Source organism: Acomys minous (genome assembly GCF_964271855.1).
Source record: "Acomys minous genome assembly, chromosome: 3".
NCBI lineage: Eukaryota > Metazoa > Chordata > Mammalia > Rodentia > Muridae > Acomys > Acomys minous.
The window spans coordinates 83,505,521-83,527,419 of NC_140485.1; the positions used below are offsets into that span (position 1 = coordinate 83,505,521).

At 45.6% G+C, this 21,899-nt stretch overlaps 2 protein-coding genes across 7 annotated transcripts in view; one reads left to right on the forward strand and one right to left on the reverse strand.

Moving 5' to 3' along the window:
- The window catches only part of LOC311594388 (targeting protein for Xklp2-like), a 69,213-nt gene extending 52,929 nt beyond the window's left edge, over positions 1–16,284 (forward strand). For both annotated transcript variants that reach the window (XM_084776018.1, XM_084776017.1), the window contains exons 9-12: positions 4,490–4,677; positions 13,748–13,843; positions 14,798–14,974; positions 15,919–16,284. In XM_084776018.1, the coding sequence (XP_084632144.1) occupies positions 4,490–4,677; positions 13,748–13,843; positions 14,798–14,974; positions 15,919–16,026 (569 nt within the window). In that variant the 3' untranslated portion in view covers positions 16,027–16,284. The remainder of the gene's footprint in view (positions 1–4,489; positions 4,678–13,747; positions 13,844–14,797; positions 14,975–15,918) is intronic.
- The window catches only part of LOC311594400 (targeting protein for Xklp2-like), a 34,440-nt gene continuing 12,618 nt past the window's right edge, over positions 78–21,899 (reverse strand). For 2 of the 5 annotated variants that reach the window (XM_084776044.1, XM_084776043.1), the window contains exons 3-8: positions 17,587–17,725; positions 9,025–9,163; positions 7,754–7,970; positions 2,519–2,614; positions 1,388–1,564; positions 78–443 (exon numbers count right to left, since the gene is read on the reverse strand). In XM_084776044.1, the coding sequence (XP_084632170.1) occupies positions 336–443; positions 1,388–1,564; positions 2,519–2,614; positions 7,754–7,970; positions 9,025–9,134 (708 nt within the window). In that variant the 5' untranslated portion in view covers positions 9,135–9,163; positions 17,587–17,725 and the 3' untranslated portion in view covers positions 78–335. Of the gene's footprint in view, positions 444–1,387; positions 1,565–2,518; positions 2,615–7,753; positions 7,971–9,024; positions 9,164–11,867; positions 11,920–17,586; positions 17,726–20,129; positions 20,375–21,899 lie in introns of those variants that run through there. The other 3 variants (XM_084776045.1, XM_084776042.1, XM_084776046.1) reach the window with 3 other exon arrangements.

The window sequence follows — 21,899 nt, forward strand, 5'->3', positions numbered from 1 at the left end:
GTCTTCCTTAGTGCCATAAGAAGGGTCCCTGCCTCACAGAACAAAGATCGAATCCCACAGCCTGGGGCTGCTTCTCATTTGTACTGTGACTAAAACCACAGACTTTATTTTATGGTTAAAATACATATATAGAAAGGGTGGTGGTGGGAGACCAGGTGGAAAGTTAAAGCTGTGCCAGAACAAAACCTGAAATTCTAGTGTCTGAAAGAAGTGCGATTAAAGCCAAAAGTCTGTGTAAAATGATTTTTAAAAACCTGGCATTCCCCAGCTCTCAGGCACGTTGCCACATACGCGTCTGAGAAAGGTTCTCTCTCATGTGACGCAGAGAGCAGCTTCTACTGGAATCGCGTGGAGAATTTGGGAGACACAGGCACTGTCAGGGGAAGTTCACTCGATTTCACCTCCACTGCTGGGTACTTGCGGATTGGGTTTGCCTTGTGCACCTGCAGTGAAAGAAAAGCAAAGTCACCACAGGAAACCTATCCCGCAGAGGATGTCAGATCCTGTTGACAGCTTCAGGGCCTCCCCACCTTCAAGTCTCTGAGTAACAGGAAACTATAAAGAACTCTTGCCAGACACAGCAACGCACACCTCTAGCCCAGATCCCAGGAGTTCAGCACACCTGCCTAGACTACGTGGTGAGACAATGTCCCCAAACCAAATGAAACCAAAACAGTCTCTGAGCAAGTATACTGGAAGGCATTTTGTCAATTTGACACAAGCCAGGCTTATCTTGGAAGAATAAACTTCAACTGAAAAAACATGGCCAAACAAGCCTTTTTTTTCCCCCAAGATGCTTTCCGGTTTTATCACAGCAACAGAAAGCAAACGGAGACACAGACAAAGCAATATTTACTCCTGAATATGTGTATGAACCCGAAAGACAGGACGAGTAAGTCAACGTTCAAAGCAGCACAGCCTAGCAGAGAAGCAACGGACCTTTTTTTAGACCCAAAAGAAAACCTAAGCTTTCCTCTAATATTCCAAACTGGCAGTCACTAGCCTCCTTGTGCCAGACAGATTACTTAATTTCGTGCACAATAAATATTTTATGGGGGGGGGGGTCTTGCAAGAATCAGTGAAAAGCATTGATTTTAATAGTAATTTTATATAAAAAGTATGTATACATATACTTTTTAAATTCAAGTGTTTTTATATATTTAAATATATGGTATCTTTATATAAAAAGTTCCCTGGCTGAGGTGTGGTGATACATGTCTGTAATCCCAGTACCTGCAAGGGGAAGGCAGAGGCAGGATGACGACCGCAGATACTGCTCAAAACAAACAAATAAACAAGCAAACAAACGGGGGTGGGGTGGGGGGAGAGGTTCCCTTTGAGGAATCAGAGAATTGTATTCTGCAGATTACACAGGTGAGACACCTACCTTCCCCTTCTGCATTTCTTTTATTTTCTTTTCCTTCTGCAGCTGGCGTTCTTTGTCTCGGGTGTCAAAGGAGAAGGGGCATACCTCCACATTTCTTGCCCCTGGGATGTGGGGCTTATAAGGCACTCCATAATGAGGTACAGGTTGAGCTCTTATCACTACTGGTTTATCCTCTTCCTAAGAGAGAAACTATGGGTTAGAAGCAAGACTCCTCCTTTGGCCCCAGCTCACCCTCTTCAGAATGTGGGAAAATCCACTAATTAATACAAGTCCACAGCCCTGGGTGGCCTAGCTTCCTTTTCTTTCGAGGACAGACAATGCCAATTCAGCAGCCGCATCATGGATCAAAGCAATGTAACAGCATTTGGTAAATGACTATCACAATTACTCAGTAAAAATCTCAAATTTCTCACAGGAATGCTGGGATAGCTAAGTGAGGTCAGAGAGATAAAATGAAGATCAGAAGAAAGGTGCTAAGTAAGCATGCTTACACCTTAGACTCTGACTCAGACTCCAGACTCCACTCCAACATGTGACTGGAATTAATGGTTGCCAAACCCAGAATAGGACCAAGTAAGTTGTTTGGGTTCAAGCTAGTAACATAAGATTACCATGTATTTTAGTTCCAATTGAACCTATAAAAAGGTTTATGCTGAGATCTGCTATAAAATTACCCTAACTCTGGATATTTATAGATAAAATGGGAGATGTAACAAGAAGCTAGCATGATCAATGACAGTTCACATTTTACCGTTCTATGAATCATCACCTTTAGTCACCTTTGTGACCCTTGGGTGTTAAGGACAATACAGTGTAACTGCTTGGTATGAATTTTAAAGGTCCTTTACTAACAGTGACAATAATTCAGGGAACTCTTGACCATGTTACAAGGACAGCATGATCTCAACGCTCTAATGCTCAACTTTCCTGCTCTTCTCATAGCTTGTAACCCACTATCACCGAAAGCCGAGCCCCACCCACTACAGTGCGCTAGAGGGACAAGGCAGATGATCAGACACCCGTGTCAGGCTTACAGACAAGAGCTGACTGCCTCTGGGCCCCATTAAGTGTAAAGACTCAGAGTGGTCATGCAGAAGGAAAAAAGGGGCCCCCTCTCCCTGGGGGAGTCACCTCATCTTCTCTGGTGGGCACTCGGATCCTGTTCTTCAATGCAAAAACTGGTGACTTGGGGACAGTAGCTGGAATTATTTTCTTTTCAGGAACACCCTAGAACACAACTCAATTAGACATCCCATGTCTAACTGAAATACTAAAAACTGGGAAGCTAAAAAATACTAAAAAGTCGGGAAGATAAAAGCTGGATGAGGGGCCACTTGCCAAACAAGCCTGGCTCAAAGTTGTCCTGTGATCTCCACATGAGCATGCAAGGACTAACACTCATATAAACGTCACACGCGCACACACACACACACACACACACACACACACACACACACACGATCTGTGCCAAGACAACATAAGCCTCCACTGCCAGCACTGCTAGGACTCTAGAAGAAGCCCCACTCAAGGAAACCAACTGAGAAATGTGTACATCCCTTAAACAAAATAGTGTAGTGTTTACATGTAACCTATGCACACCTTTCCATATATTTCATGTCATTAGCATATTGTTCATAATTCTTAACACGACGAAAATGTGTTGAGTGCACTTATCATATTATGTAGGGAATATTAGCCAAGGAAAGTAGCCTGCATATGATCAGTACAAATGTTATCTCTTCCATCCATAGTTAGCTGAATTCACAGAAAGAGAACTCAAAATTGTAGTTGATCGTACCTGCTAAACCTCACTGTGCTTAAGTCAGAAGCTCCCCTCCTGTGCCTTGTCTGTACGTACTGTAAAGCTGGTGTTATTTCAGTCCATGAATCTCCAGTACCCAGGGAGATCTTATTCATTTAAGGCCATCAGTAAATGTTAGCTAACTGAATACAGGACGGCTTGCACCTTGGATTCAGAGGCTCCTGTGGGAGCCTGTCGACTCAATAATACCGCAACCACTCAGCACAGGCTTCAGTCTTACAGTGGCCCCGCCCACAGAGTCTCTAGCCCAGGATGGCCTTAAGCTCCCTAAATAGCTGGAGATGACCTTAAATTCCTCCTGAATATTGGGATTACAGATGTCCATAAATCCTGGTTTATGTGATAACCAGGACTGAAACCAGAGCACCCACATGCTAGACAAGTGCTCTATACTCCTACCTCTGGGTTTTTCAAAGCCACTTTATGGGGCATATAAGATACTCGTGTGATATTTACTCTGGTTTTATTTTTTAAAGACAGAATCTCATTATAAAGACCAAGGTGAAGTAAAAAATTAAAATTAAAGGGGGGGCACTGGAAAGATGGCTGAGATTAAGAGCACTGACTGTTCTTCCTGAGGTCCTGAGTTCAACTCCCAGCAACCACATGGTGGCTCACAACCATCTATAATGTGATCTGATGCAGAAGAAAGCAGCTTCCTTCAAGGCTCACCCAAACACAGTCATCTTCCAAGAGCCCTTTGTTCCCAAGAAAGAGAAGAAGTCAGCTGCTGGTAGTGTTCTGTGTGCTCGTGCGGGTGGGACAGAGTGCCACGCTTTGCGGGGACGTACTTAGGACTCAACTAGGGGAGAACGGCGGCGCTGTGTCAACAAGAGATGCTTTATCTGAGGGCATGGTAGCTTTCCTCCCTCAGGCCCAGGCTTTTGTCGCCTTTGCTGGACCCTTAGCTCCCTTTGTGTTAAGTCTGTGGGGCAGACTGATAGAACAGACCCGAGGCCGATGCAGCTGGCCACACCCAACGGGGAGCAAGTGGATGAGGGATGGTGCCGTTGGGCAGTGTGGCAGGAGGTTGGGACTCTTCCTTCTGACCCCAAGTCCCTGTGTAGGAGAGTGTAGCTGCCCCACCACCCGCGGCTCTTAGACTAAATGATTTCCAGAGGCCTTTCCGACTTCTCAGCATTCTGAGTCTGTGGCGCGGCCTAGCTCCATCTTCCTCCTCGGCAGCTTCTGGTTGCTAGCCATGTCTTTCGGGTTGGCCTATTCCTAGGGCCTTATGAGTACAGCACATGCGTCAATATTGTCTTTGTTTCTGTACTCAGAGAACCTTTCTGGTTCTCTAGATCAGGAACCTTTTCAGCTGGCCACTGAGAAGAGAGCCAAGGAACGGCAGGAGTTGGAAAAGAAAACGGCTGAAATGGAGGCCTGGAAAATGCAGCAGTTGGAGGAAGTGAGGCAACAAGAAGAGGAGCAGCAGAAGGAGGAGCTAGCCAGGCTTCGCAGAGAGCTGGTAACTGACCGGGCTGCATGCGCGCGCACAGCCCTGTTGTCTCTATTCTGGTTTCTGGTGGGGCTGGGACGATCTATTCTGCATCTGCACTGACAGGGGGTGTGAGTGAGCAAACAGTGCAATGTCTCATAGGTTCACTTCAAAAATCAGCCGCCGTTTGTCCGTGGTTATTTTCTGCCCAGGTACCTGCCTATTGAGTTTGTTCCCAGTTTAAATCTGTGTCTTACAGCTGTCCTCAGTGTAGGCCAGTGGCAGTACCCTACAGCACAGTTAATCAATGCTGATTATCACTGTGTTAGGTCGGCTCACTCTAGGGCTAATCTTACACTCTTCAGAAGGATGGGCGGCACCTGCTTCCCAGCAGCCCTTCTTGATAATTGCTTTTGCCTTTTGTTTTGGTCTGTGATTTTGTTGAGTACTAAACGTCAATCAAACAAGCTTAAAATTTCACTCTGGCTATTTTAAAAAGTATTTTTAAATTTTTGTTTTTTTAGATATGAGCATTTTGAGTGCATACATGTCTGTGTACCACGTGCATGCAGTGCCCATGGGAACCAGAAAATGGTGTCAGATCCCATTTTAAAAAGAAATTATTATTTAAGCTAGGCATAGTGGCACATTCCTTTAATCCCAGCACTCAGGGAGGCAGAGGTAGGCGATAACTGTGAGTTCGAGGCCAGCCTTGTGTGCAAAGTGAATCTAGGATAGCCAAGGCTACACAGAGAAACCCTGTCTCAAAAAAACAAAAACATTGATTTTTAACTTTTTAAAGATGTATTATTTTATGCATATGAGTGCTTTGCTTGAGTGTACCTAATGCCCTTACATCAGAGGAGGGGCCACATGCCCTGGGGCTGGAGTTACAGAGTTGTGATCCACCATGTGGGTGGTGAGAATTGAACCTGGGTCCTCTGGAGGAGCAGTCAGGGCTCTTATCCGCTGAGCCATCTCTCTAGCCTCTGGCACAAAATTTTAACTTGTAGCTTTTGTCTGCTACAGTTGAGCAAGGCCCTGTTTCTCCCTAGTAAGTTATGCTGGGGATAAGTTTGACATTCTTAGTGAGGGGCCCAGTGAGCAACAGTAGAAACCTGTTTGGGCATCACACTTCTGCATTTTACTGTGCCCTTCTTCCCCTTAAATTTGTAATTGGGATCTATAAACCTTTCCAACCATTTTCCTCTAAAAGACAAAAGGAAAGACTGAGCACATCGGTCTGTGGCATCCACCGAAGTGGTGACTTTGCTTTTCTTTCACTGCAGGTGCACAAGGCAAACCCAATCCGCAAGTACCCAGCAGTGGAGGTGAAATCGAGTGAACTTCCCTTGACCGTCCCTGTGTCTCCCAAATTCTCCACTCGATTCCAGTAGAAGCTGCTCTCTGTGTCACATGAGAGAGAACCTTTCTCAGACGCGTATGTGGCAACGTGCCTGAGAGCTGGGGAATGCCGGGTTTTTTAAAAATCACTTTACACAGAGACTTTGTATGACACACAACTCACTTAGACTTTAATCGCACTTCTTTCAGACACTAGAATTTCAGGTTTTGTTCTGGCACAGCATTTAACTTTCCACCTGGTCTCCCACCACCACCCTTTCTATATATGTATTTTAACCATAAAATAAAGTCTGTGGTTTTAGTCACAGTACAAATGAGAAGCAGCCCCAGGCTGTGGGATTCGATCTTTGTTCTGTGAGGCAGGGACCCTCCTTATGGCACTAAGGAAGACAACTGCATGGACCCGGACAGCGTACAGAGGCGCTGCTGAAGCCCGGTCTGTACTCTTGCTGCTGACGATAGAAAGGCTCAGCCTACATTTTCCAACCTGACTTGAAATAACCTTTTTTTAAAAGGTCACAAGACTTTATTTGGGCTCACTATTTTCTGGGAATGCAGTGCATCCTCCCGATGGCGAGGTGACACAGTTCAGTCTGTGACAAATAGCACAATTCGGACTGGCAGTTAAGCCTGGTCTATAACCTTCGAGGGCCTGTCCCTGTTGGCTTATGTACCCAAGCTGAGCCTCACTGGTCTAAATTGTACAACCTCCCAAAGCAGTGCCTGGCTTTTCGAGTGCTTTTGTTTGAATGTGTAGTGCGGGTGCCCTGAGAGACCAAAGATCCCTTGGAGCTGGAGCTGCGCACACGTGAGCTTCCTTGCCAGAGCCATCCTCCAGCCCTCTGAGTGCACTCTGCTGCTAGCAGATTGGATGTGGAGAGGAAGCTGAACAGAACAGGGCTCATCCTTGGGGTGCAGAAGATCCAGTTTTACCCCAGTCCTGGGGATTTTGTTGTCAATTCTTGGATCTTTCGTTTGTTTCTGGCCGCTTGGTATTTTCACTCCAAACGCCTTGATCCATTCTCCAGGCCTGCCTTCTGCAGTTCCTCCTGCTGTGTCAGCAGTTGTAGGCCAGCATGAGCTAATGTGAATCGGTATCAAAACACAGTAAGATACAAACAAATTAACCTTTAAACATGAAGATGTGCTATCATGAAGACAGACAGACAGTCTCTCCCCTGAGGGTAACAGGTCCCTCTAGAGGATTCCCACAGCAGGGAGGCTCATTCTGCTGCACATTTTTTTGGTTTTTTGAGACACAGTTTCTCTGTGTAGCCTTGGCTGTCCTAGACTCGCTTTGTAGACCAGGCTGGCCTCAAACTCACAGTGATCCACCTGCTTCTGCCTTCCGAGTGCTGGGATTAAAGGTGTGCGCCACTACGCCCGGCTCTGCTGCATTTTTAAGGATTATTTTTTTAAGTGTATGCATGTTTGCCTGCATGTATATATGTATGTATGTGCACCATGGCATGCCTGGCAGCAGAGCGGGTCAGAAGAGTTATGGATGGCAGTGAACCATCATGTGAAGCCCTTTAAACTGCATCTCTTTTCAGCACACATGTTCCGATCAGTCTGCATTTTAGCCACACATTGCCTCTCTCACTAGACCTACATACAGTCTAAGAGCAAATCCACTCCTGCTGCATCTCTTTGTCATCCACAGCCCAATGCGCTGGTGTCCTGGTCACAGCATCAACCTGAACACTTCTGGATCACCTCAGGACACCTCAAGTATTCTTACCACAACATCTTCCAAGATCTTAGTGGGGCAAGGTCTGGAATGAAATTCGAAGTGTTCATCCTCTGGTTTTTTCTTTGCCTCTCGCTCCCGAATTCGTTTCTCAATTTCCAAATCAAAACCAACAGGCTGAGTAGGCGGCTTAACGGGCAGCGTCTTGGGCAAGATGGGGCCACCTTCAAAAATCCTGGGATCAAATGCCTGTGCTTTGAATTTGTATCTGTAACAAAGAAATTTAAGTAATAAATACAAAATGCTTTTAAATCAGATAAAATCTGCACAAAGTAGAACAGAACCTATAAATAAGCAGTAAGATGGTCCACCATGTACACAAAATCCATCCTCTCCACAGCCATGTTCTTCACCTCCTGAAAAAAGAGTAAATGACATCGTCGAAACCCTGCTGGGGCTGGGGCTGGGGCTGGGCTCCATGGAGGCAGGTGCCTGTAATCCTAGCACTCAGCAGGCAGAGAGAGGAGGACCAGAAATTCAAATTTGGGGCTGGAGAGATGTCTTAGGTTAAGAGTACTGGCTGCTACTCCAGACAAGGCTCAATTCCCAGCATCCACGTGGTGACTAACAACCATCTGTAACTCCACCTCCACAGGACAGAAAGCCTCCCCTGGCTTCCATGGGCCCCAGGCATGTCAGTGATAAGGAAACATTACATGCAAGCAAAACTCCCATAAACATAAAATGAAAAAGTCACCTTTGGCTAATAGCAATTTTGAGGCTCGCTAGGAATACATGAACCCCTGCAGGCTGACGACCTAGGTCTGTAATCCCAGAGATCCAGGCCAAGGCAAGAGACTAACATAATCAAGACACACTGAGCTACACAGCCAGCCCAAGCCACTCAGTGAGGCTCTACTTGAAAACAACAGCACAGTGTTTGTCCTACGTGCACATGGGCCCTGGGTTTCACCCCAGTACCATAACGATCATGGCCGGTGCAGGGAGATGAGCTTCAGTGCTGACTACATTAAGTTCCAGCTTCTCCCGAGAGTCAAGCTGCAGGTGCTTTGATAATCAGGCAAAGGTGTGGTCTACCTAGACTAACCTTATCCTCAATTAGAATCCAAAGTGAGGCTCTGCTACCCCCATTACATTGCACTGAATTGGGTGTTTATCAGATGATGCTCCAGGGCACCTCCATGGTCCCACTCTCAGAGAGGCAGGAACACAGCCTACGGAGTCACTGCATGCCACACATTTCATGGGAAGGAAAACAGCCACCACTGTCCCCGTGGGACTGAAAGTGAGCAGGGACCTACTGTTGCAGTTTCTCAAGCTCCTCAGCCTCCTGCTCTGCTGCACTTTTGCACGTCACAGGCCTTGCACGGTATTTGGTTTGCAGTACGGGAGTCTGGGGATCTCGGTTCATCTTGGTCGCAGATCTGGAGGGTAACAAGTCTGTAAAACAAAATTGCAGACATCTGCTTAGTTCCCCAAGATCCAGGTCACGTGGAAGTGCTGAGTCAACTAGATAGAAATGGATGAACCAGAGAACCTGGCTTTGTAGGATCAACTCAGCTTATGCCAATCAACATGACAAATGTTCCCTCCTTTCCTTCTTTTTTTTTTTTTTTCCAGACAGGGTTTCTGTGTAGCCTTTGCTGTATTGGACTCACTCAGTAGACTAGACTGGCCTCGAACTCACAGTGATCCACCTGCCTCTGCCTCCCAAGTGCTGGGATTAAAGGCGTGCGCCACCACCACCCAGCTCCCTATCACTCTTACTGAAGGATAGTTTTTAGTCAAATTCTTCTGCCATCTCTGCACTCTGTCTGAAGGGCCCTTGCCACTTCACAGCCCTTTCCATTGACAACAGCAACTGTTTTACTTCTTGTTCACTATGTTTTTATTACCAGACCTTTACTGAGTATCTCCCAACTTTATGAGTTTCACAAAAAACATCTGTATCAAAGCATCCAGGCCACCACACACAGCAAGTGAGATGGAAAAGTCAGCATGGTGGATCACATCTGCAGTCCGAGCATTTAGGAAGCTGAGGCAGAAGGATCAGTTTATGGCCAGTTTATACTACATTTCAACTTCCAAAGCGACCTCACTATAGAACTACACCAAAGAGAGGAAGGAAAAAAAAAAAGGAAAGTCAGATAGTCGACTGGGGAAAGTTAGAGAAAGTCAAGAGGCAGACAGAGAGAAAACAACCATGCCAACACATCATTAGAGCAGTAGTTCTCAGCCTTCCTAACGCTGTGACCTTTTAATACAGTCGTCACGTCATGGTGACCCCAACCATAAATTTATTTTTGTTGCTACTTCATAACTGTAATTTTGCTACTCTTACGAACTGTAATGTGTTTTCCAATGGTCTTAGGTGAACCCAGTGAAAGGGCCGTTTGACTCCAAAAGGGGTCCCAAGGGTTAGAACCACTGATTTAGAGCATTACAAACACTCACAGGAGGTATTGGTTTCCCTGGTCAATAACAACCTTATCAATTTTCATAATTACTTAGAACAAATCTAATTCATTCACTGGCTTCTCTTTTTAAACAGAGTCTGATCATGAAGCCTTGGCTAGGTGGGAACTTAATTCCATGAGGATTAAAAAATTCACTATGTTCATAATATAAAATATTAGAATATAATAGCAATATTAAAAATACCGTATTTAAGTAGGGCGCGGTAGCACACACCTTTAATCCCAGAACTCAGGAGGCAGAGGCAGGCAGATCTTTGTAAGTTCCAGGCCAGCCTGGGCTACAAAGTGAGCCCAGGACAGCCAAGGCTACACAGGGAAACCCTGTCTCAAAAAACAAAACCAAAAACCAAGAAATGGTATTTAAGGAGAACACAGCACTACAGCGGTGGAGTGCTTGCCTAGCTGATTCACCAGCACTGCAGTAAGAAGAGAAAAACTGCATTTAAAGCAACTCATGTGGCCACCTTAAAAAAGTGAGAAACAATGCGTAATAGAAAGTTTGTAAGTATGAACCCTTACCCCCAAATGCTGAGGTTACAAGCATGCACAACCAACCCAGATGTTACAGGATATTTTATCTCAATGTGATTGATCCCTCAGATTGTATTTGATCCCTGTATGGTCCCTCAGATTGTGAACTGTAAAAACCTATCTTTTGTTTGGCGTGGCTGAGTCCTAGCACACACCTTCAATCCAAGATCTTCCTGGACACAGGGTTTAATAAAGTTAAAGCCAGCTGACAGGAATTAGAGAGCAGAAGGGGTCTTTGGCATTTTCCACTCTCGGGATTTTAGCTTTAGTTCTCAGGCTCTTAGCTCTCTAGCACCCCAGCTCCTTGACATTTGGCTTTTTGGACTTTGAGCTAGCAAGGCTTTGGCCTTGGGGTTTTTGACCTTTTCTTCCTGGGTTGTCAACTGAGCTGGTGAGACTTTTGGGCCTTCTCCATCGGGACGTGAGCTGGGTGCTTTCTCTGCCTTTCTGAGCTAGCAGGTTTTTCACCCAGCATCTGGTTCCTGTGTCTTTATTGGTAAAATAGAACGATCTGGGATTCTCATTTAAAACAATACTGCTTAGCCATATTCTCCTGATAGCTTGGTTTTACATTGTTTTGAGTCTTTCGACTTTACCTTCTTGCAGAACTTGTTTTTGTAAAAACAAAAACAATTGAAATCCTTTCATCTGTTCACCTTCAAATCTATACAAACTTGTCAGCATTGACTCTTTCAACCAGGTGTGATGGTGCATGAATGTAATCCCAACACTTGGGGAGGCAGAAACAGGTGGATCTCTGTGAGCTTGAGGCCAGCCTGGTCTTCAAAATGAGTCTAGGACAGTCAAGGCTACACAGAGAAACCCTGACTTGAAAGTAAAAAAAAAAGGGGGGGGGTTTAAGGGAGCTAGAGAGATGGCTGAGAGGTTAAGAGCACTAACTGCTCTTCCAGAGGTCCTGAGTTCAATTCCTAGCAACCACATGGTGGCTCACAGCCATCTGTAATGTAATCTGATGCCATTTTCTGCCCTATAGGTGTGCATGCAGGACATAATAAATAAATCTTTTTTTTTAAATAGAGAAAAAACAAGAACAAAGAAACAAACAACAATCCCTCTTGCTGTGCCAGTGACTCTGGAAGCGGCTCCAGTCAGTGAGGTGCTGGTAGGAAACTTACTCTCCTCCTTCTTGTTCCTCAGGTGATATCTATGCATGTGCAGTACTCATAAGGCCCTAGAAGTAGGCCAACCCGAAAGACATGGCTAGCAACCAGAAGCTGCCGAGGAGGAAGATGGAGCTAGGCCGCGCCACAGACTCAGAATGCTGAGAAGTCGGAAAGGCCTCTGGAAATCATTTAGTCTAAGAGCCGCGGGTGGTGGGGCAGCTACACTCTCCTACACAGGGACTTGGGGTCAGAAGGAAGAGTCCCAACCTCCTGCCACACTGCCCAACGGCACCATCCCTCATCCACTTGCTCCCCGTTGGGTGTGGTCAGCTGCATCGGCCTCGGTTCCTGTTCTATCAGTCTGCCCCACAGACTTAACACAAAGGGAGCTAGGGGTCCAGCAAAGGCGACAAAAGCCTGGGCCTGAGGGAGGAAAGCTACCATGCCCTCAGATAAAGCATCTCTTGTTGACACAGCGCCGCCGTTCTCCCCTAGTTGAGTCCTAAGTACGTCCCCGCAAAGCGTGGCACTCTGTCCCACCCGCACGAGCACACAGAACACTACCAGCAGCTGACTTCTTCTCTTTCTTGGGAACAAAGGGCTCTTGGAAGATGACTGTGTTTGGGTGAGCCTTGAAGGAAGCTGCTTTCTTCTGCATCAGATCACATTATAGATGGTTGTGAGCTACCATGTGGTTGCGGGGAGTTGAACTCAGGACCTCAGGAAGAACAGTCAGTGCTCTTAATCTCAGCCATCTTTCCAGTGCCCCCCCTTTAATTTTAATTTTTTACTTCACCTTGGTCTTTATAATGAGATTCTGTCTTTAAAAAATAAAACTAGAGTAAATATCACACGAGTATCTTATATGCCCCATAAAGTGGCTTTGAAAAACCCAGAGGTAGGCGTATAGAGCACTTGTCTAGCATGTGGGTGCTCTGGTTTCAGTCCTGGTTATCACATAAACCAGGATTTATGGACATCTGTAATCCCAATATTCAGGAGGAATTTAAGGTCATCTCCAGCTATTTAGGGAGCTTAAGGCCATCCTGGGCTAGAGACTCTGTGGGCGGGGCCACTGTAAGACTGAAGCCTGTGCTGAGTGGTTGCGGTATTATTGAGTCGACAGGCTCCCACAGGAGCCTCTGAATCCAAGGTGCAAGCCGTCCTGTATTCAGTTAGCTAACATTTACTGATGGCCTTAAATGAATAAGATCTCCCTGGGTACTGGAGATTCATGGACTGAAATAACACCAGCTTTACAGTACGTACAGACAAGGCACAGGAGGGGAGCTTCTGACTTAAGCACAGTGAGGTTTAGCAGGTACGATCAACTACAATTTTGAGTTCTCTTTCTGTGAATTCAGCTAACTATGGATGGAAGAGATAACATTTGTACTGATCATATGCAGGCTACTTTCCTTGGCTAATATTCCCTACATAATATGATAAGTGCACTCAACACATTTTCGTCGTGTTAAGAATTATGAACAATATGCTAATGACATGAAATATATGGAAAGGTGTGCATAGGTTACATGTAAACACTACACTATTTTGTTTAAGGGATGTACACATTTCTCAGTTGGTTTCCTTGAGTGGGGCTTCTTCTAGAGTCCTAGCAGTGCTGGCAGTGGAGGCTTATGTTGTCTTGGCACAGATCGTGTGTGTGTGTGTGTGTGTGTGTGTGTGTGTGTGTGTGTGCGCGTGTGACGTTTATATGAGTGTTAGTCCTTGCATGCTCATGTGGAGATCACAGGACAACTTTGAGCCAGGCTTGTTTGGCAAGTGGCCCCTCATCCAGCTTTTATCTTCCCGACTTTTTAGTATTTTTTAGCTTCCCAGTTTTTAGTATTTCAGTTAGACATGGGATGTCTAATTGAGTTGTGTTCTAGGGTGTTCCTGAAAAGAAAATAATTCCAGCTACTGTCCCCAAGTCACCAGTTTTTGCATTGAAGAACAGGATCCGAGTGCCCACCAGAGAAGATGAGGTGACTCCCCCAGGGAGAGGGGGCCCCTTTTTTCCTTCTGCATGACCACTCTGAGTCTTTACACTTAATGGGGCCCAGAGGCAGTCAGCTCTTGTCTGTAAGCCTGACACGGGTGTCTGATCATCTGCCTTGTCCCTCTAGCGCACTGTAGTGGGTGGGGCTCGGCTTTCGGTGATAGTGGGTTACAAGCTATGAGAAGAGCAGGAAAGTTGAGCATTAGAGCGTTGAGATCATGCTGTCCTTGTAACATGGTCAAGAGTTCCCTGAATTATTGTCACTGTTAGTAAAGGACCTTTAAAATTCATACCAAGCAGTTACACTGTATTGTCCTTAACACCCAAGGGTCACAAAGGTGACTAAAGGTGATGATTCATAGAACGGTAAAATGTGAACTGTCATTGATCATGCTAGCTTCTTGTTACATCTCCCATTTTATCTATAAATATCCAGAGTTAGGGTAATTTTATAGCAGATCTCAGCATAAACCTTTTTATAGGTTCAATTGGAACTAAAATACATGGTAATCTTATGTTACTAGCTTGAACCCAAACAACTTACTTGGTCCTATTCTGGGTTTGGCAACCATTAATTCCAGTCACATGTTGGAGTGGAGTCTGGAGTCTGAGTCAGAGTCTAAGGTGTAAGCATGCTTACTTAGCACCTTTCTTCTGATCTTCATTTTATCTCTCTGACCTCACTTAGCTATCCCAGCATTCCTGTGAGAAATTTGAGATTTTTACCGAGTAATTGTGATAGTCATTTACCAAATGCTGTTACATTGCTTTGATCCATGATGCGGCTGCTGAATTGGCATTGTCTGTCCTCGAAAGAAAAGGAAGCTAGGCCACCCAGGGCTGTGGACTTGTATTAATTAGTGGATTTTCCCACATTCTGAAGAGGGTGAGCTGGGGCCAAAGGAGGAGTCTTGCTTCTAACCCATAGTTTCTCTCTTAGGAAGAGGATAAACCAGTAGTGATAAGAGCTCAACCTGTACCTCATTATGGAGTGCCTTATAAGCCCCACATCCCAGGGGCAAGAAATGTGGAGGTATGCCCCTTCTCCTTTGACACCCGAGACAAAGAACGCCAGCTGCAGAAGGAAAAGAAAATAAAAGAAATGCAGAAGGGGAAGGTAGGTGTCTCACCTGTGTAATCTGCAGAATACAATTCTCTGATTCCTCAAAGGGAACCTCTCCCCCCACCCCACCCCCGTTTGTTTGCTTGTTTATTTGTTTGTTTTGAGCAGTATCTGCGGTCGTCATCCTGCCTCTGCCTTCCCCTTGCAGGTACTGGGATTACAGACATGTATCACCACACCTCAGCCAGGGAACTTTTTATATAAAGATACCATATATTTAAATATATAAAAACACTTGAATTTAAAAAGTATATGTATACATACTTTTTATATAAAATTACTATTAAAATCAATGCTTTTCACTGATTCTTGCAAGACCCCCCCCCCCATAAAATATTTATTGTGCACGAAATTAAGTAATCTGTCTGGCACAAGGAGGCTAGTGACTGCCAGTTTGGAATATTAGAGGAAAGCTTAGGTTTTCTTTTGGGTCTAAAAAAAGGTCCGTTGCTTCTCTGCTAGGCTGTGCTGCTTTGAACGTTGACTTACTCGTCCTGTCTTTCGGGTTCATACACATATTCAGGAGTAAATATTGCTTTGTCTGTGTCTCCGTTTGCTTTCTGTTGCTGTGATAAAACCGGAAAGCATCTTGGGGGAAAAAAAAGGCTTGTTTGGCCATGTTTTTTCAGTTGAAGTTTATTCTTCCAAGATAAGCCTGGCTTGTGTCAAATTGACAAAATGCCTTCCAGTATACTTGCTCAGAGACTGTTTTGGTTTCATTTGGTTTGGGGACATTGTCTCACCACGTAGTCTAGGCAGGTGTGCTGAACTCCTGGGATCTGGGCTAGAGGTGTGCGTTGCTGTGTCTGGCAAGAGTTCTTTATAGTTTCCTGTTACTCAGAGACTTGAAGGTGGGGAGGCCCTGAAGCTGTCAACAGGATCTGACATCCTCTGCGGGATAGGTTTCCTGTGGTGACTTTGCTTTTCTTTCACTGCAGGTGCACAAGGCAAACCCAATCCGCAAGTACCCAGCAGTGGAGGTGAAATCGAGTGAACTTCCCCTGACAGTGCCTGTGTCTCCCAAATTCTCCACGCGATTCCAGTAGAAGCTGCTCTCTGCGTCACATGAGAGAGAACCTTTCTCAGACGCGTATGTGGCAACGTGCCTGAGAGCTGGGGAATGCCAGGTTTTTAAAAATCATTTTACACAGACTTTTGGCTTTAATCGCACTTCTTTCAGACACTAGAATTTCAGGTTTTGTTCTGGCACAGCTTTAACTTTCCACCTGGTCTCCCACCACCACCCTTTCTATATATGTATTTTAACCATAAAATAAAGTCTGTGGTTTTAGTCACAGTACAAATGAGAAGCAGCCCCAGGCTGTGGGATTCGATCTTTGTTCTGTGAGGCAGGGACCCTTCTTATGGCACTAAGGAAGACAACTGCATGGACCCGGACAGCGTACAGAGGCGCTGCTGAAGCCCGGTCTGTACTCTTGCTGCTGACGATAGAAAGGCTCAGCCTACATTTTCCAACTTGACTTGAAATAACCTTTTTTAAAGGGTCACAAGATCCTGGGATCAAATTCCTGTGCTTTGAATTTGTATCTGTAACAAAGAAATTTAAGTAATAAATACAAAATGCTTTTAAATCAGATAAAATCTGCACAAAGTAGAACAGAACCTATAAATAAGCAGTAAGATGGTCCACCATGTACACAAAATCCATCCTCTCCACAGCCATGTTCTTCACCTCCTGAAAAAAGAGTAAATGACATCATCGAAACCCTGCTGGGGCTGGGGCTGGGGCTGGGCTCCATGGAGGCAGGTGCCTGTAATCCTAGCACTCAGCAGGCAGAGAGAGGAGGACCAGAAATTCAAATTTGGGGCTGGAGAGATGTCTTAGGTTAAGAGTACTGGCTGCTACTCCAGACAAGGCTCAATTCCCAGCATCCACGTGGTGACTAACAACCATCTGTAACTCCAGCTCCACAGGACAGAAAGCCTCCCCTGGCTTCCATGGGTCCCAGGCATGTCAGTGATAAGGAAACATTACATGCAAGCAAAACTCCCATAAACATAAAATGAAAAAGTCACCTTTGGCTAATAGCAATTTTGAGGCTCGCTAGGAATACATGAACCCCTGCAGGCTGACGACCTAGGTCTGTAATCCCAGAGATCCAGGCCAAGGCAAGAGACTAACATAATCAAGACACACTGAGCTACACAGCCAGCCCAAGCCACTCAGTGAGGCTCTACTTGAAAACAACAGCACAGTGTTTGTCCTACGTGCACATGGGCCCTGGGTTTCACCCCAGTACCATAACGATCATGGCCGGTGCAGGGAGATGAGCTTCAGTGCTGACTACATTAAGTTCCAGCTTCTCCCGAGAGTCAAGCTGCAGGTGCTTTGATAATCAGGCAAAGGTGTGGTCTACCTAGACTAACCTTATCCTCAATTAGAATCCAAAGTGAGGCTCTGCTACCCCCATTACATTGCACTGAATTGGGTGTTTATCAGATGATGCTCCAGGGCACCTCCATGGTCCCACTCTCAGTCAGAGAGGCAGGAACACAACCTACGGAGTCACTGCATGCCACACATTTCATGGGAAGGAAAACAGCCACCACTGTCCCCGTGGGACTGAAAGTGAGCAGGGACCTACTGTTGCAGTTTCTCAAGCTCCTCAGCCTCCTGCTCTGCTGCACTTTTGCACGTCACAGGCCTTGCACGGTATTTGGTTTGCAGTACGGGAGTCTGGGGATCTCGGTTCATCTTGGTCGCAGATCTGGAGGGTAACAAGTCTGTAAAACAAAATTGCAGACATCTGCTTAGTTCCCCAAGATCCAGGTCACGTGGAAGTGCTGAGTCAACTAGATAGAAATGGATGAACCAGAGAACCTGGCTTTGTAGGATCAACTCAGCTTATGCCAATCAACGTGACAAATGTTCCCTCCCTTCCTCCTTTTTTTTTTTCCAGACAGGGTTTCTGTGTAGCCTTTGCTGCATTGGACTCACTCAGTAGACTAGACTGGCCTCGAACTCACAGTGATCCACCTGCCTCTGCCTCCCAAGTGCTGGAATTAAAGGCGTGCGCCACCACCACCCAGCTCTCTATCACTCTCACTGAAGGATAGTTTTTAGACAAATTCTTCTGCCATCTCTGCACTCTGTCTGAAGGGCCCTTGCCACTCCACAGCCCTTTCCATTGACAACAGCAACTGTTTTACTTCTTGTTCACTATGTTTTTATTACCAGACCTTTACTGAGTATCTCCCAACTTTATGAGTTTCACAAAAAACATCTGTATCAAAGCATCCAGGCCACCACACACAGCAAGTGAGATGGAAATGTCAGCATGGTGGATCACATCTGCAGTCCGAGCATTTAGGAAGCTGAGGCAGAAGGATCAGTTTATGGCCAGTTTATACTACATTTCAACTTCCAAAGCGACCTCACTATAGAACTACACCAAAGAGAGGAAGAAAAAAAAAAAAAAGGAAAGACAGATAGTCGACTGGGGAAAGTTAGAGAAAGTCAAGAGGCAGACAGAGAGAAAACAACCATGCCAACACATCATTAGAGCAGTAGTTCTCAGCCTTCCTAACGCTGTGACCTTTTAATACAGTCCTCACGTCATGGTGACCCCAACCATAAATTTATTTTTGTTGCTACTTCATAACTGTAATTTTGCTACTCTTACGAATTGTAATGTGTTTTCCAATGGTCTTAGGTGAACCCAGTGAAAGGGCCGTTTGACCCCAAAAGGGGTCCCAAGGGTTAGAACCACTGATTTAGAGCATTACAAACACTCACAGGAGGTATTGGTTTCCCTGGTCAATAACAACCTTATCAATTTTCATAATTACTTAGAACAAATCTAATTCATTCACTGGCTTCTCTTTTTAAACAGAGTGTGATCATGAAGTCTTGGCTAGGTGAGAACTTAATTCCATGAGGATTAAAAAATTCACTATGTTCATAATATAAAATATTAGAATATAATAGCAATATTAAAAAACCGTATTTAAGTAGGGCGCGGTAGCACACACCTTTAATCCCAGAACTCAGGAGGCAGAGGCAGGCAGATCTTTGTAAGTTCCAGGCCAGCCTGGTCTACAAAGTGAATCCAGGACAGCCAAGGCTACACAGAGAAACCCTGTCTCAAAAAAAGAAGAAAAAGAAAAAAGGAAACAGAAAGAAACCAAACCAGTGTCCTCTGTAAAAGCAGCAGGCACCGCACTTGAGAACCTGAGGCAAGAGAACTAACTCACATTTGAAGTCATCCTGGGCTACAAAATGAGACTCTGTCTCCAACAATTAAAAACACCCTGTCTCAGCCAGGCTTGGTAGGTCACACCTGAAATCCCAGCTCTCAGGGAGACAGAGACAGGTGGATCCACAAAGCAAGTCCAGACAGCCAAGGCTACACAGAGAAACCCTGTTGGGGTTGGGGGTGGGGGTGGGGGAATCACCCAGTCTCTGCTCAAAGTGGGAGCAAATTAACAAATATGTATCAGTTATCCCTTGAGAACTCCCATCCTCTTTGCTAAAGGCTGACAAAACATATGAAGAAAACCAAAGTAGGGTTGGGGATGTAGCTCAGTGAGAAAATAAACAGGAGAGGAGGAGGGCCAGGACACAGAGCAAAGTAACTGCTAAAGCAAGATGGTTTCACAGCACTGCCTCACCGCAAACAACAAATACTAGGATGTCAAAACATGAACGTCTCTTGAAGCTGGTGGGATACCGCAGAGGTCAAAGCTAAGGGCAGCTGGTTAAGGGAGACCCCATGAACGGTGGGAACAAGATCCTTCCTGCACCCCTTAACCACGATTGAGTTTCTGTCAACAGGTTTCACTGAAGGGGGGAAAAGGCAGACGCAGACGCATCAAGCACACCCCCTTAGCGAAATCAAGCTGCCAAGCAAGAGAATTAGCTTCATATTTCAAAAGTATCTGAAACTACCACATTACAGGCTACTGAAAAAACTACAAATATTCTCAGGAATATAGTATTATTTAGCAGTCGGGCTTGGTGATGCACACCCTTAATCCCATCACTCAGGAGGCAGAGACAGGCAGATCTCACATCTCTGAGTTCGACGCCAGTCCGGTCTACAAAGTGAATCCAGGACAGCCAAGGCTACACAGAGAAACCCTGTCTCAAAAAAAGAAGAAAAAAAAAGCAAACAGAAAGAAACCAAACCTGTGTCCTCTGTAAAAGCAGCAGGCACCGCACTTGAGAACCTGAGGCAAGAGAACTAACTCACATTTGAAGTCATCCTGGGCTACAAAATGAGACTCTGTCTCCAACAATTAAAAACACCCTGTCTCAGCCAGGCTTGGTAGGTCACACCTGTAATCCCAGCTCTCAGGGAGACAGAGACAGGTGGATCCACAAAGCAAGTCCAGACAGCCAAGGCTACACAGAGAAACCCTGTTGGGGTGGGGGTGGGGGTGGGGGGGAATCACCCAGTCTCTGCTCAAAGTGGGAGCAAATTAACAAATATGTATCAGTTATCCCTTGAGAACTCCCATCCTCTTTGCTAAAGGCTGACAAAACATATGAAGAAAACCAAAGTAGGGTTGGGGATGTAGCTCAGTGAGAAAATAAACAGGAGAGGAGGAGGGCCAGGACACAGAGCAAAGTAACTGCTAAAGCAAGATGGTTTCACAGCACTGCCTCACCGCAAACAACAAATACTAGGATGTCAAAACATGACCGTCTCTTGAAGCTGGTGGGATACCGCACAGGTCAAAGCTAAGGGCAGCTGGTTAAGGGAGACCCCATGAACGGTGGGAACAAGATCCTTCCTGTACCCCTTAACCACGATTGAGTTTCTGTCAACAGGTTTCACTGAAGGGGGGAAAAGGCAGACGCAGACGCATCAAGTACACCCCCTTAGCGAAATCAAGCTGCCAAGCAAGAGAATTAGCTTCATATTTCAAAAGTATCTGAAACTACCACATTACAGACTACTGAAAAAACTACAAATATTCTCAGGAATATAGTATTATTTAGCAGTCGGGCTTGGTGATGCACACCCTTAATCCCATCACTCAGGAGGCAGAGACAGGCAGATCTCACATCTCTGAGTTCGACGCCAGTCCGGTCTACAAAGTGAATCCAGGACAGCCAAGGCTACACAGAGAAACCCTGTCTCAAAAAAAGAAGAAAAAAAAAAGCAAACAGAAAGAAACCAAACCTGTGTCCTCTGTAAAAGCAGCAGGCACCGCACTTGAGAACCTGAGGCAAGAGAACTAACTCACATTTGAAGTCATCCTGGGCTACAAAATGAGACTCTGTCTCCAACAATTAAAAACACCCTGTCTCAGCCAGGCTTGGTAGGTCACACCTGTAATCCCAGCTCTCAGGGAGACAGAGACAGGTGGATCCACAAAGCAAGTCCAGACAGCCAAGGCTACACAGAGAAACCCTGTTGGGGTGGGGGTGGGGGTGGGGGGGGAATCACCCAGTCTCTGCTCAAAGTGGGAGCAAATTAACAAATATGTATCAGTTATCCCTTGAGAACTCCCATCCTCTTTGCTAAAGGCTGACAAAACATATGAAGAAAACCAAAGTAGGGTTGGGGATGTAGCTCAGTGAGAAAATAAACAGGAGAGGAGGAGGGCCAGGACACAGAGCAAAGTAACTGCTAAAGCAAGATGGTTTCACAGCACTGCCTCACCGCAAACAACAAATACTAGGATGTCAAAACATGACCGTCTCTTGAAGATGGTGGGATACCGCACAGGTCAAAGCTAAGGGCAGCTGGTTAAGGGAGACCCCATGAACGGTGGGAACAAGATCCTTCCTGTACCCCTTAACCACGATTGAGTTTCTGTCAACAGGTTTCACTGAAGGGGGGAAAAGGCAGACGCAGACGCATCAAGTACACCCCCTTAGCGAAATCAAGCTGCCAAGCAAGAGAATTAGCTTCATATTTCAAAAGTATCTGAAACTACCACATTACAG